Here is a 13,828-nt window from a genome sequence, read left to right on the forward strand (position 1 = left end):
CATGGGCGCCCTGCCTTTGACTGCCTTTTGTAGCCTAGTGCTAGTGGTCGCGTTACATATTTTATTTTAAACTCAATATTTAATTCTTTGCAATTAAAAAATTAAGGTTTCTAAATTTTTGCACTTTTTAAATAGAATTTAGAACTAAAATACTCCCAAATTTATAAGAACAATTTTTGTTCATTCTCGTTACTACAAACTACTATCCGATATGAAATGTTAAATAAATTAATCTTTTCAATAAATAGTTTGATTGATGTTTCTTTTTATTTATTTTTATATTTATATTTTCTATTTTTTCTACTTTCAAAAGTATGTATGCAGTTTGTGCTTAGTTCTCATCTTCTTCTTTTTCTTTCTTTTTTTCTTTCTATTTTCGCCATACATGATGTCTATGATGTCGACAAATTATTCAAGCCGAGACAATGGTTGTAGGTGGCTTAGATTTAAACATTGCATTTACTTATATTTTAATTTGTGATTGTTTGGGTATCTCAAACAATATTCTGCCACTGAATATATGCAGACTTCCAGCATCTATTTAATAGTAGTACGAAATTGCTTCATAAGCTAACCGATTGCATTGCAAAAAATACAACTTAATAATGCAAACTAGGAGTAATTAATAAGGGAAAAAAAGCACCACATGCAACTAAAACAACCAATCTATCTCTCCATCCCTACCTTCAATGTTGATCGACGTGCTTTGTCTCGCACCACCAGCTATCCTGACACCCCTTCCCCTGCACCCTTGCAACGGAGTCGCATCGTGCTGCTAGGCTCTGAGCGGTGTTACATCCCCCCAAACTCATTACCAATAGTCTATTTCCCCTGAAAGAAAAGGGACTACATTTTTAGTGATCAAATGAATACTTAGAAAGTAGGAAATTAATTAAATTCTCGAAGAAGCATTTAAGTGAGCAAATAAATTTGATAGGAACTATGAATTTATTTAATTTTCGAGGTAATATTCAACATACTTAAATTTTAGCGTTTCAAAAAAATTGGTTGATCTTAATGACTTAATGAGTCAAAATTTAATAACATCTAACTAAACTAATTACTAATATACCAGCAAGCCAACCCGGGTCGGATCCCGAGACCCGCCCCGCAACTATTTCCCGCCACTGCACCCACTTCCCGCCGTATGAAGCATTTGTACACCACCATATAAACTATTGGCCCTCACTCTCAATCCCAACAGCTGCTCTCTCAATTTCTTCAACCCTTTTCCATCCACACAGCTTCCGCTACCAATCCTGATACAGATATGCCGGCCTTCGCAGCTCTCCGTCAATTTCCATCATCGGATCCGACCTCAGAGACCATCGTTGCCGTTACACCTCGGAAAACTCGCCTTAGATCCGATTCGGATGCTGCAATCGGATCGCCGCTGCGAAAATCTCCTCGACTGGGCAAAGAAGGCACCCCTCATAGCTCCCCGACAGCTAGTGTGAGCTCTCTCGCCCTGTAAACCTCTATTTATTTATCAGTTATCCGGATTCCGTAATTTGATGCGATGTGAGGTGTGATATCTTGTTGTCGAGGTTTAATATGTTTAGTTAGTCTTAAATTTTGCTTTGGATTCTCATCAATTACGACAGATACGAAAATGCCTGAAAACATCCTTGAATTTGAGTGGATCACCTCAGAAGAAGCAATTATCTGAGGATTTTGTTGAGAGACAGAACTGGAATCCAAGAGGTTAGTGTTAATTATTAGGAGATGATGTGTTATAAGTATATATCGAGGTGACTCAGGTGGGATTATGCCTGATTTGTTTCGGATGGGTTAGTTCTTACACGGTTAATTATTCGCTAGTAGATGAGACGCAACGAAGAGCTGTTAATGAGGCATTACATGTATCAACTGCCCAGACGAACGTTGTCTGCCGCGAAAATGAGCAGAACCGGATCCTGGATTTCTGCAAGAAATGCATCAAGGAAGAGAAGGCTGGAAGTCTGTATGTATGTGGGTGCCCTGGAACTGGGAAGACACTGTCGATGGAAAAAGTAAAAGTCATGCTTGCCGATTGGGCAAATGAGGTACTCATTCCTGCTGCATCTAAAATTATTTTTTGCTCAGGTACAGAAAATTTGAATAGCATGATATTCACTAATGCTATTATGTCTATGTCTATGTGAAATTTTGGGTTCCCAAGTAGTAAAATGTTTAGTACTGAAATGGAATGTGACTTTCCAATTAAAATTGTTTTTTTCATGAATTAGGAGCCCCAATCAAAATTTTCCTTTGATCTTGATTAAGGACCGAATTTTAGCTTAAGTAGATGAAATGTTCCGTTTGTGATAAACAACATGCTTTTCCTACAATCCAGTGATATCATCTATATGCATTTTCTTTGCTGTGGGGAACAGGAATGTATACAGTATCCAGATGTCTTGCCCATCAATTGCACTTCTCTTGCAAACATGAATGATATTTTCAGCAAGGTATGTTGATGCTATGTATGAGTGATTTCAAACCAAGACCTCAGAGTACTGATACCTTGCTGTTATAGATTTTTGAGCAAAACCATTCTGGGAAGAAACGTAGTCGTTATACATCATCTTTGCAGCAGCTTCAGAACTTGTATTCTCAACAGACCCCTGGCATGAAGATGATGTGAGTGTCATGTGCCTTTTTCTGTTCCTTAAGCTTAAGACATGATAGTTCCCATTTTATACAGCTTATTTCTTGGTTAAGTAAATCTTTAGTTGCCATTATGTAGGAGATGCATTCAAGTTCTATGAATTCTATTGTTTCTCAACTCACTGAATACTTCAATTATGGTTACAGATTGGTTATAGCTGATGAGCTGGATTATTTGATTACCAGAGATCGAGCTGTGCTTCATGATCTTTTCATGCTAACAACACTGCCTTTCTCCAAGTGTATTTTGCTAGGTATGTTAAAAGACCTTACAAGGTTGAAGATTCAAGGTCATTCACCCTGAGAGTTGGTTTTAATCTCTTTAACTTGTGTACGCAGGGGTTGCTAATGCTATTGACTTGGCCGACAGGTTTATCCCAAAGCTACGTTCTTTAAATTGTGAGTACTTGTTTTGAATCAGCTCATTTCTAGTATCTGCTTATTACATCTTTTTCACTGCATCTCTTTTTTTTTTTCCTGAGGAATAATTTACTCCTCATTTTGAGGTACTGGTCCTACATCATGTAATTATGAGGATCTACTGATGTTTTTTTTGATCAGATTACAAGATGAAAGTGTTCTCCTTGTGCTTGAGTACCTTTTTCTGATCTGTAGAACTATTCTTGAAACACTCATAGTTGCTTGCTTTCATCCTAAAGTTGTATCAAGCTTGAGGAGTTTGAAATTCAAGGATTTGAAATGAATTTGTTATTTACTCGAAATCCACCCAGTACTCGAATGGATTTTCATGTCAATGCAATGTAAAGGGTTTTTCGCAATATTTAGTGTATCCAGTTAACTGGTCTCTCACATACTCAGTTCTTAGAACCTCATTCTCCTAGGATATACTTCATCTCAGATTTAGTTTACATGTGCATCCTTGGATGAGCTCTTCATTAGTATTCTATGTCATGCTTCTTAGCACAGTTTCACCTGTCTTTTATATGTACTTTCTATAAAGTTGTCATAAATATCCTAGCTTTTGGTTGATTTATTATATTTTCAATTTAGGTAAACCTATGGTCATAACCTTTTGTGCCTACTCCAAGGATCAGATCATCAATATTCTTCAAGAAAGACTAAGGGTAAGCCTTTAATTTCCCAGCTTTTACCAAGACCTCACTGGATGTCATAAATACAGGAGTAACATACTATTGAATGCTGAAGGAAAATCTATAACATTAGTTGACTTACTTGGATCAAATTGATTGAAAGCTCTTGTTTACCTTATTCCACTAATCAGTTTTTTGCATTACTAACTTTAAAGTATATCTAAAAATAAATTAGGATAACATAGAAAGAAATGAAAGGTTAAAGAATACGAAAAACATAAAGAACGTTTTAGCTTTATCTCATCAGCAATGCATCTATAGAAGTATTCTCTGAGATCACATAGTTTATAGTATTATGTTTTGCTTGGATAAATATCATGTCAGCCTAACATAACTGCAATTTTGACAGGCAGTTCCCTACACTGTTTTCCAGCCACAAGCACTGGAACTCTGTGCCAGGGTGAGCTCAATTTCTTTTCCTCTGGACCACTTGGTTTTCTTTCTCTCCTCATATTTCTTGCACCTTTACTGGTAAATAAGGGCCAGTTTGACATATCTTAAAAATATTCTGAATGGTGTTCTTCTATTTCTGCAGAAAGTTGCCGCAGCATCTGGAGATATGAGAAAGGCTCTTGCAGTGTGCAGGTTAATGTTTTTTCATACGCATCTTTTATGTTAGGTCCAACTGACTCCAAACCAGAGCAGTTTCCTGAGATGCCACAATTAGGTTCTTAGGAAAATGGATCAAGTTACTATTGACTTTTAAGACGATGTGTTGCTTAAGTCCACATTGAACCTGAATAACAAGAACTTTTTGATGTGTTTTTTCAGGAGTGCGATTGAAATTCTAATAGGTGACTCTATGCTATCATCATTAGATGGGACTGAAGATCAACACAAACCTGCAGAAAATGTTTCGATGTCCAATCAAGTAAGTAACACAAGAAACATTATTATCTACTTAGTTTTATCATTCTGCCCAAAATGTTCTTTGAAATCTGTAGCGAAAAAACTCTCTTCATTCCAATATGCACTTTGAAGATTTCAACTATGTCTTTTTAAAGATTGGGAACTTTTTCAGGTAAGAATAGATCATGTTGCTGCTGCATTGTCAAAGGTGTATAAATCGCCAGTAGTAGACACAATTATTTCACTGCCCCAACATCAGCAGGTAGGATAAATTTGCAACATTGTGGGGTTTTTTATGAGGGCATACATCATGTAGTTAAATAATTTGATACCAAATTCAATTCTCTTCCAAGCTTTTGATTCAAACTAATCATCAGTTTTATGAGTAATGAACAATTTACACTTTTCTTTAAATCTCCATTTGCTTTTTTAATGGAAGCTATATCTCCAGATCATACTCTGCTCAGCTGTGAAGCTTTTTCGAGGTGGGAAGAAGAAAGACACAACTCTCGGAGAGGTATGCTTTCCGCTAGTTCTCAGTACCAATATTAGCCTTCAAAATGTGGAGATTAAGTTCCATTCATTATATTGCTGCAGTTGAACAAATATTATGTGGATGTTTGTAAATCGACTTCGATTCCTCCAGTTGGCATTTTGGAGCTTTCAAGTATGTGCGGGGTACTGGACGACCAGGTAAGGCATACTATTCACGACCACGCAAACACAACATTCTACATGACTGTCGGAATATTACACACGTTCTTATTCCATGGGAAAAAAACATTTGAAATTGCAGGGAATTCTGAAACTTGGACAATCACGAGATGATAAGCTAAGAAGAGTGACATTAAAGGTTGACGGAGCAGATATTGTTTTTGCACTGCAGGTACTCGATTATGCCTATATTCATGCGTTTGTGTGAGTTATATCTCCTCAAGCTCTATATTTGATCACAATAATGTTGGGAACAGGGAGTTCGATTCTTCCGGAACTGTCTGCAGTGATCCTTTGATGGTTGTTATGAGGCCAATTTTCTGCATGAAACCAAATTAAGGAGGTAAAGTTTAATACACTTTTCGGTTGCATTTATCATAATTTTATTAACATAACTTATCTCTCCCTCTCTGATCATGTATAGGCAAAACAACACATGCAGCACCTCCATGCTCTAAATTGGTAATACTCAGCTGCTACGATTGAAGAGAAGCAAATGAGGCCATGAACACAGCTAAGAAGATAAAATAGCTAGAAGCAAGGAAGCCATACACTGTAATGTTGTCTAAAACTGTAAATTATTTCGACAATATATTACCTTGTGCGACGCACGGGACTTTTATTTTATTTATTTATTTAAATGAGTGTTAAATGTTAAACAAATGTAGAATGTACTTATGAGATTTTATAAGAAATACACACATTTTACTGAGAAATGATATCTTACGTGAGTACCAATCTATAGGTACTTTTTTCGTTTTATATACCAGTTTGATTTTAATACATTTAAAAATATTAATAAAATCATTTAATAAATTATCTAAAAGTAAAAGTTTATTTTATTATTTTATTCATTCATTTTAACTATATTGATTTCGAACTTTGATGTTTAAATGATTCATAAAATTAATAATTTTAATTACAGTTTTTAATGTATAATAATCAAACTTAATAGTATATAAATAAAATTATAGCAAAAAGCTATTTTGAGTTGGTAAGATTTTAGAAAATGTGAATGAATATGAATAAAAGAAGTTAGTGGAATGTGTATTCTTTTTGTAATATATTCATAACATCTTTGTCATATCATAAATATATAAAATAAAAGAGCAAAATGTCATAAATACTTACACGCTAAATATTTTGACTACTATATTCAAAATTAAAAAATAAAGCCGTGACATATAAAATTTGAAATAGGCAGAAAACTTGTTGAAGTTATAAATGTCCCCACCGATTATTAATTGGGCCGAAAATATTGATGGTAAAACGTTGGTTAAACCACCACAATGAGCCAAAGCAAAACGACGCCGTTCACTCTACCGATACCCTCGAGCGCAACGCCTCCATTTCTTCTCTCATTAACTCCGTAGTTTCTTATTTAGTCTCACTTCATTCTCATCGCCCTCTTCTCCTTGCTACTTCTTCGATATTTCCCATTGCATTCACGTCTACAATTGCAATTCTCTGATTTGTCCTTTGCTTTTGTGGTGAAGCAACAATCATCAATGGCGTCTTTCAGCGTCCCGTGCCCGAAGGTTTCGCCTCTGCTGGCCGCTTCATCTCAGCCGGCTCAGAGACCGAACTGCATTGCTTCGTTTCCTCGATCTGATTCCAGATCAACTCCTGCATTGACCACAACAGCTCAGTTTCAGGTAAATTGGCTGTCTCTAGCTGTTTAGTGAATTTATGCAAGTATCATGCATGAACGCAGTTTTCTAGATTGGATTGAATAATGCTCTAGTTTGGTTGAGATGCTAAACTATTACTATCAATTTGAACTTTTTGATTCCGCTGCGGTTGATTGCAAGTTATACATATGGAAATTTAAATCATGCGCTGTTATTGCTTTATCGTGTGTATAATAGTTATCTGCGAAGAAATTTCGACATTAGAAAGCGTTGCTGTGTAATTGCGTTGAGAGAAGATGTATTTTAGCATACAGTTAAGTTTATAAGAACTGAATATGTGATATGAAAATAGTATGTATCGATCTCGTGTGAATAGGAGAACACGAAAACAAGTCTCCATCAGCATTCAAGTCAATATGTTCCTCTTGAAGCAGGATTGATAGACATTCTCAAAGTAAATTCATGTAGTAGGCTCCGTTGAGTGATTATTACACCCCACGATTAGCATATTCCCGATATTCCACTAGTTCCGGTGAAAAAATTTACATGGTGACTATATTTACACACCTTTTTATGAAGTTATGTATCAAGATTCGAGACTGTATGCAAACTCAAAAGATGTTGGAAATCTGAGAGCATTCGTTCAGAGAACACATTTTGTATGAAAAGTTCAATTCTTGGTTTAGTGGTGATGAGTATCGTGGATATTGTACATGAGTTTAATAACTGACCGTTGCTTTGGAACTGAAACAGTTAGCGGTTGAATATAGGATGCATTAATGCCCCAGTGATTAGATGTTCAATTTCATTGATAAATCTATGCTGGAGATGGAAAAACTTGGGCTGCTCCGAGTATTTCATGTCTTTTAACAAGTTTAGATCTGGTGGGAATATTGTATAATGCGGTTTACTTAAGATAGAAACAGTGATGTTTAATTTGTAGATAACCGACAAGCTCTAAGTTATTCCTTTTCTGCAGGGATGTAGCCGCACCCAATCAGATGCCTTTAAGGTCTGTGCTCAGCTTAGTCAGGTAAGACGAAAAAATGATGTTTGTATAAACAGTTTCTGTTGTCATTCGTTACTTTCCAATTCTTCAATACTTAGATTATTTCCCATTTCAACTAGGCTGTGGTCGAAAAAGCTTCAAATGGTACTCCAGCTCTAGAGACGCTGCCTATCCTAGAATCTGAAAAGCAAGAGGAAGCTCCAGATGCATCCTCTGTTTCAACTTTTATGAACCAAGTGTCGGATCTCGTCAAGTATGTAAACCAAATTGCATTAGAATCTGGTTATTTTCTCATTCACTCTTTATATTATAACTTCTCCATTTTATCACATGGCCAGGCTTGTCGATTCCAAAGATATTGTGGAGTTGCAACTTAAACAATTGGATTGTGAAATCCTTATTCGGAAAAAGGAAGCACTGCCACAGCCATCAATTCCAGCTCCTGTTTATTATACACCACCTCCTACATACCAGTCTGCACTACCACCAAGCACTCCTGCTCCAGCATCTGCGGCCTCTACACCTTCATCTCCCACTTCAGCACCTGCACCAACAAAACCAAAGTCATCGCATCCCCCATTTAAATGCCCTATGGCTGGAAACTTCTATCGCTCTCCAGCTCCTGGTGAACCACCTTTTGTGAAGGTTTGCATAAAACACACGAATCTATACATGAAGATATCTATATATGATTACATACAGTAGATGTGTACACATTTAATAATGTCTATTCTTCATCTATATATATAGGCAGAGACTTTGGTGTGAGCTCAATGTATGTGTCTGGGAGGACTTTCTCATTTTTTATATCTAACTAAAGCTATCTCCTCTTGCAGAGGTGCTACACACAATATACACCCAATAGTTTTATGCTTAAAACTATATAACTATATTTTAATCTAGGTTTGCAAAGGAAACAACAGCACATGCCATTTTATTTTTATCTAATGCATGAAACTTGGTTGTTAACTACTACAACATGATTGTATATTTGATTTTCTTTGTCCTGAATTTTAGGTTGGGGATAAGGTGCAAAAGGGACAGGTATTATGCATTATTGAGGCTATGAAACTGATGAATGATATTGAGGTGAGCTTCAATCTCTTGAAAAACATTTATTCATGTTTCTATATTCTTGTTTATTGGTGGATACATGTCTAGATAAGTAATTTGAAATTTGAATTGGGTGATTCAGCGTGAGGGATTTTCTGAAAGCTCACGGTTAAACTCCTTGAGATTGTTGATTCCATGTTGCCTATTTAAGTACTTAACACTGAAAATATGCTCATCTCCGTTTTCTATACGCCATTCGGGTACCTTTATCTATTTATTCGTTTATTTTTCAGGCTGATCAGTCTGGCACTGTGGTTGACATTCTTGTAGATGATGGGAAACCCGTCAGCTTGGATACGGTAAATCATTTTCTTTCTCCACTCTTACTCAAAACTCCATTTTTGAAATTCGTATCAGAGTTCTAGCATGTGGTTGTGTGGGAAGCTATTTGTTCAAAGCTAAAGAAGCTTTGATCTCGAACCTGATCATATTTCTGCTGCGTATGATAGAATGATGCACAACTTAGTAGTTACTGATAAAAGTCAGATATGTGATCCTCAAACATCATATTCCAAGGATCTGCTCTATCTCTTTCTCATTATTTTTTTTCCTTTGCAGCCTTTATTTATAATTGAGCCATGAGGAACCAGGTTCATCTCTAATGAAGAACAACCATTAAAGCTCTGAAGTGTGAGATTTATTTGCCTTCTTGAAAACTACAGTGAAATTAGGACAATGTTGTTTTACTGTAACGCTGTTTAGAAATTCTGGTGCTAATTTATAAACTTCACAATAATTACGTATTTTTGCATCCATCACATTTTTTTATGGTCAACTAAAGTGTGAGTATCATCTTTTTGCTGCAGTAGTTTTAAATTTACTTTGGACTTTCAAAATTTTCTTTGAATCTTCTTAATCTTAAAATTAATTTTAATTTTGGGTTATGTCAAATTAATAATTTTGTGCTTTCGATAAGTTTGGAAATAGGGTTAGGAAATAAGTTAAGAGGACACTAGGATGTGTATTTTGCAATTATCTCACTCATGTATTTTTTGGTAAAATAAGAGATGATGTGGCATTCGAATAACAATAAAAAGTAAATACAGTAAATTAAATGAAATTGGTTCCACCTTTCATTTACAGTACTCTGTGTAATTCTATTTAAATCTTGTAGTAGTAGTAATGTGCATGTAAGTACTATTCTACAAGAATCAAGTCATTTATATCCAAATATGGCTTTAACATCTCTCAGTACTAGTATGTAGTAATCACCAAGAAACAATAACAAAAATTCATTTCTCGAAAATGCAAGAATTATAAAGTGTAACAAGAATAAAAACCTAATTTTTATTGGGAAAAAAGGAGTGGAAAATGATACTAATGAAAAATTTTTTTGGCCTCAAAAGTCATGCCAAAATTCCAGTTGCTAGGAACGACATTAATCGCCTGGACAACAGAGCCATCACTAGTTGTTACCTCAAAAGAGAGTGCCTTCCCGAGCAGGATTCGGCCAACGAGCAGCCAATTCTGGCCCCAGTTACGAGTCATCTGAGTCCACCTGGAGGCGCCCGAGCTTCTGATCCGAACGGATTTGACATCCCCGGCCCCTCCGACGTTGTAGACGAGGACGAGCGTCCAGTACTTGTTCCCGCCCATCAGGAACTTGACTCCGTCGGTCTTCCCGCACTTGACGCGCCGGTAGACGATCGGGACGACTCCGGCCTTGTACTCGGCGATCTTGAGATACATGGGCATGGCCAGGTCGAAATGCTTTTGAGGGGGATTGCACCATATGTCCGTGGTTTTGGTGTAGTTGGGCGGGCAGAAGTTGGTGGCCGTCACGCGGATTTTGCCGGGCTTGCACGCTTGTGGGGCGTTGACGCATATGATCTCGTAGCACGTGCCGCAGGCCGCACCGTGGTTGAAGAGGGCGGTGCTTAGGGCCGTCGTCGCCTGCCCGTAACCCTGGTTGTATACGTTTGTGTATCCACATGCCGCTCCTATGAAATTGTTAGTACTTATCAAATACTATTCGCTAAAGTGTATCTGATACGTGAAGAGAAGGAAATCTTCACATTTTTTTTTATGTGAACATTTCAATAGCAACCACTTGTTATATTTCAAATACTATGACAAAATTTATAATATGCATATGAAGTGGCCACATGTCTTGGGTTGAAGTCCACCGAGATGCAATCTTTAAATTTCAGTACATTATACTATAAAGAAAAAAAGGATGGAGACTGTGCTTTGGCCTAGTGATAAATGGATGAATGTCTAGCAGGGACGGAGCCAAATTTATCTATACAGGGGAGCAAATATATATAAGCAAAATTTGAAAATATTAGAAGGGTCAATTTATCAAAAGTTAAAATATATGTGGGGAAATTGGAGGAGTGGCACTTGACCCATCAAACTACTCCTATGCTAGATTCGCTATTGTGCTTGAGGCCAAAGGTCTTAGGTTCTAATCTACTATTCCATAACCTTTAAATTTTTTTGTCTATTTATTGTAAAAACCCGGCCTAGGGTGAATATGCATACCCATTCCATCACGGCCATCCCGAGGGCCGTAGAAGGTTGCACGGGCTAGACTCCATCCGTGCCCTACTAAACTGGCTTCGTCACTACTGTTGCCATCAACAACACCCAAAGCTACTGCACAAATACCTACTAAACCAATCAACATAACTCCATGAAAACCCATCTCAACTCAAATCTCAATATATATTTCAGCTATAAAGGTTAATTCTATGTTTCTTGACAAGTTGATGTACTCTATTTATAATCATCATCAAAGGTTTGTTGTGCAGATTATCATGTTGACTACTCACTTAATTGTGTTACCAAAATAAATCTGGTAACGAATATATATATTAATTACTTGATCTTATTATTCCACAAATTTTAGATTTTAATAAATTTGAGGCATGCTATACCATAGTGTATCGCTATTGAAAATGAAATTTTATATGCTGTCATGTTTAAAAGGGCAACTGCATAGTGAGTCTTTATAAGTTTAAGAAAAGCATCTGTATGCTAAGTAATATGTATGTTGACAAAATATCCATATATGCTTCAACTATAACTTTCTACTTAGTTAATACTATTAATGGAATTAAATATGTAGGAAAAAATCTTTGCCATTAATACCTAAATTTCTAAATTTATAGATATATAAAAGGCGAGGTGTGGTCGTGTTTTGATATATTAAAAAGTGATAGGTTAAATTTGAATATTTATAAAATATGTAATTATAGTTATAATGTGGAATTTGTATGTGGCCGTTATAGTTATAATTTTGTCCCTTTATGTTTATAAATTATCTTAATGTGGATGTTACAATTGTGACAACTAATAAAGTTTAAAATTGTATGTTACAATTGTGTTATGTTGTGAGAATGTGCATTAGATTACTCCATAAAATATAACTCTCGTGAATATTTATTTAAATATTAATGCGCACTTTGGAAGCATTTAAAAAATTCGTAACCTATATTCTCTTAATTTTCTTATGAATATTTATTTAAATATTTAATGAGCACTTTGGGAGCATTTAAAAAATTTTGCAACCTATATTCTCTTAATTTTATAATATACTGATGTTTTAATTCCATGATCTCTCATATCCTAATTTTGTACCTATGAAAGGCAGAGTTGTAAATGAATTACACACCAACAAAAGCATTCTCCATTCTCTCTCAAGCTCCCAACATTTTATTGATATTTTAGGAACATTATATTGCTCAATTTTTGGAACTCCATCAAGTTCATCGGTCCCTAGCGAGTTTGAGATGTTATATACGTTCGGAGGAAGTCATTTCATCTTTGAGGATAATACGTCAATTTGAGAGCACTAATCGTGATGTAATTTGTCTTGCGGAAAGAGAGTTTTTTTCAACTAGACTTATCGTTCGGTTTATTTTATAATTTTCATTATAATTTCCATTTCATTTATTGTTATTTTTTTCTTTGATTACAATAGTTAGAATACCGCGTGTATATGGTTCGAGAATTTTATCCTAAACCTTTTTTACAATTCTTAGAGATAGAAGAACTGTAACATCTTTAACTCGAAACATGTATAATATATATTTATCTTCATCTTACACAATTTATTATTTTTTTATATTTATATTGTCACTTGCGCTATAATTATATTAAGTGGTGACACAAAAAATAATATTCTGTCACTTATGATGAATTAATAAGTGGTTATATATAGAGGGAACATCTTTTTTGGTCCACGAACTTTGCCAAAGTATCATTTTAGGTCCGTGAACTTTGAAAATATCATTTCAGGTCCATCAACTATGGGTTAATATCATTTGGAGTACTTTTTAACTATTTCCAAGTTTTTTAGACAAAAATACCCTTGATACCTTAAAGGGTATATATTTTTAATAAATTTATCCTATACTCATATTTTTTATAAATATCTTTAATATATATTTTTGATGAATTTTTAAAATATAATTTGACCTTCAATATTATCACTTAATTTTGTAATTAAGTGACATGCAAGAAAAGATCCTTATTAAAATTTTTATTATTAAAGAAAAGTTCTTTATTCAATTTTAAAATTCTTTAATATAAAAATTGAAGAAGCAATTTTACTTGCATGTCACATAATTAAGTGATAATATTGAAGGTCAAATTATATTTAGAAAATTCGTCAAAAATATATTGTAAAAATATTTATAAAAAATATGAGTATATGATAAGTTTATTAAAAATATATATCCTTTAAGGTATCGATGGTATTTTCGTCCAGAAAAACTTAGACATAGTAAAAAAGTATTTCAAATGAT

At 35.0% G+C, this 13,828-nt stretch overlaps 3 protein-coding genes across 4 annotated transcripts; 2 read left to right on the plus strand and 1 right to left on the minus strand.

The window, feature by feature from the left end:
* Positions 1–1,210: 1,210 nt before the first annotated feature.
* Positions 1,211–5,965, plus strand: LOC125201834 (cell division control protein 6 homolog B-like). 2 transcript variants are annotated; one of them, XM_048100098.1, is made up of 17 exons: positions 1,211–1,453; positions 1,605–1,704; positions 1,822–2,045; positions 2,376–2,450; positions 2,519–2,622; positions 2,797–2,903; positions 2,989–3,048; positions 3,661–3,734; positions 4,111–4,161; positions 4,297–4,346; positions 4,533–4,632; positions 4,783–4,872; positions 5,062–5,127; positions 5,208–5,303; positions 5,407–5,496; positions 5,582–5,667; positions 5,749–5,965. In XM_048100098.1, exons 1-16 carry the CDS (start codon positions 1,271–1,273, stop codon positions 5,612–5,614), a joined length of 1,503 nt encoding a protein of 500 aa, XP_047956055.1. In that variant the 5' UTR covers positions 1,211–1,270; the 3' UTR covers positions 5,615–5,667; positions 5,749–5,965. The 2 variants fall into 2 exon arrangements, with proteins under 2 accessions (XP_047956055.1, XP_047956056.1); XM_048100099.1 differs by having other exon boundaries at positions 1,825–2,045.
* Positions 5,966–6,664: 699 nt separating this feature from the next.
* On the plus strand, positions 6,665–9,852 carry LOC125207345 (biotin carboxyl carrier protein of acetyl-CoA carboxylase 2, chloroplastic-like). Its single transcript, XM_048106680.1, has 7 exons — positions 6,665–6,979; positions 7,935–7,988; positions 8,084–8,217; positions 8,303–8,609; positions 8,982–9,053; positions 9,311–9,376; positions 9,636–9,852. The coding sequence occupies exons 1-7, from the start codon at positions 6,833–6,835 to the stop codon at positions 9,657–9,659; spliced, it is 804 nt and encodes a 267-aa protein (XP_047962637.1). The 5' UTR covers positions 6,665–6,832; the 3' UTR covers positions 9,660–9,852.
* Positions 9,853–10,282: 430 nt separating this feature from the next.
* Positions 10,283–11,579, minus strand: LOC125193510 (expansin-A22-like). The gene is made up of 2 exons (XM_048091323.1): positions 11,562–11,579; positions 10,283–11,045 (listed from the first exon to the last, which is right to left on the minus strand). The coding sequence occupies exons 1-2, from the start codon at positions 11,577–11,579 to the stop codon at positions 10,395–10,397; spliced, it is 669 nt and encodes a 222-aa protein (XP_047947280.1). The 3' UTR covers positions 10,283–10,394.
* Positions 11,580–13,828: the final 2,249 nt, after the last annotated feature.

The sequence above is a fragment of the Salvia hispanica genome, chromosome 1 (genome assembly GCF_023119035.1).
Source record: "Salvia hispanica cultivar TCC Black 2014 chromosome 1, UniMelb_Shisp_WGS_1.0, whole genome shotgun sequence".
In the NCBI taxonomy this organism is placed as follows: domain Eukaryota; kingdom Viridiplantae; phylum Streptophyta; class Magnoliopsida; order Lamiales; family Lamiaceae; genus Salvia; species Salvia hispanica.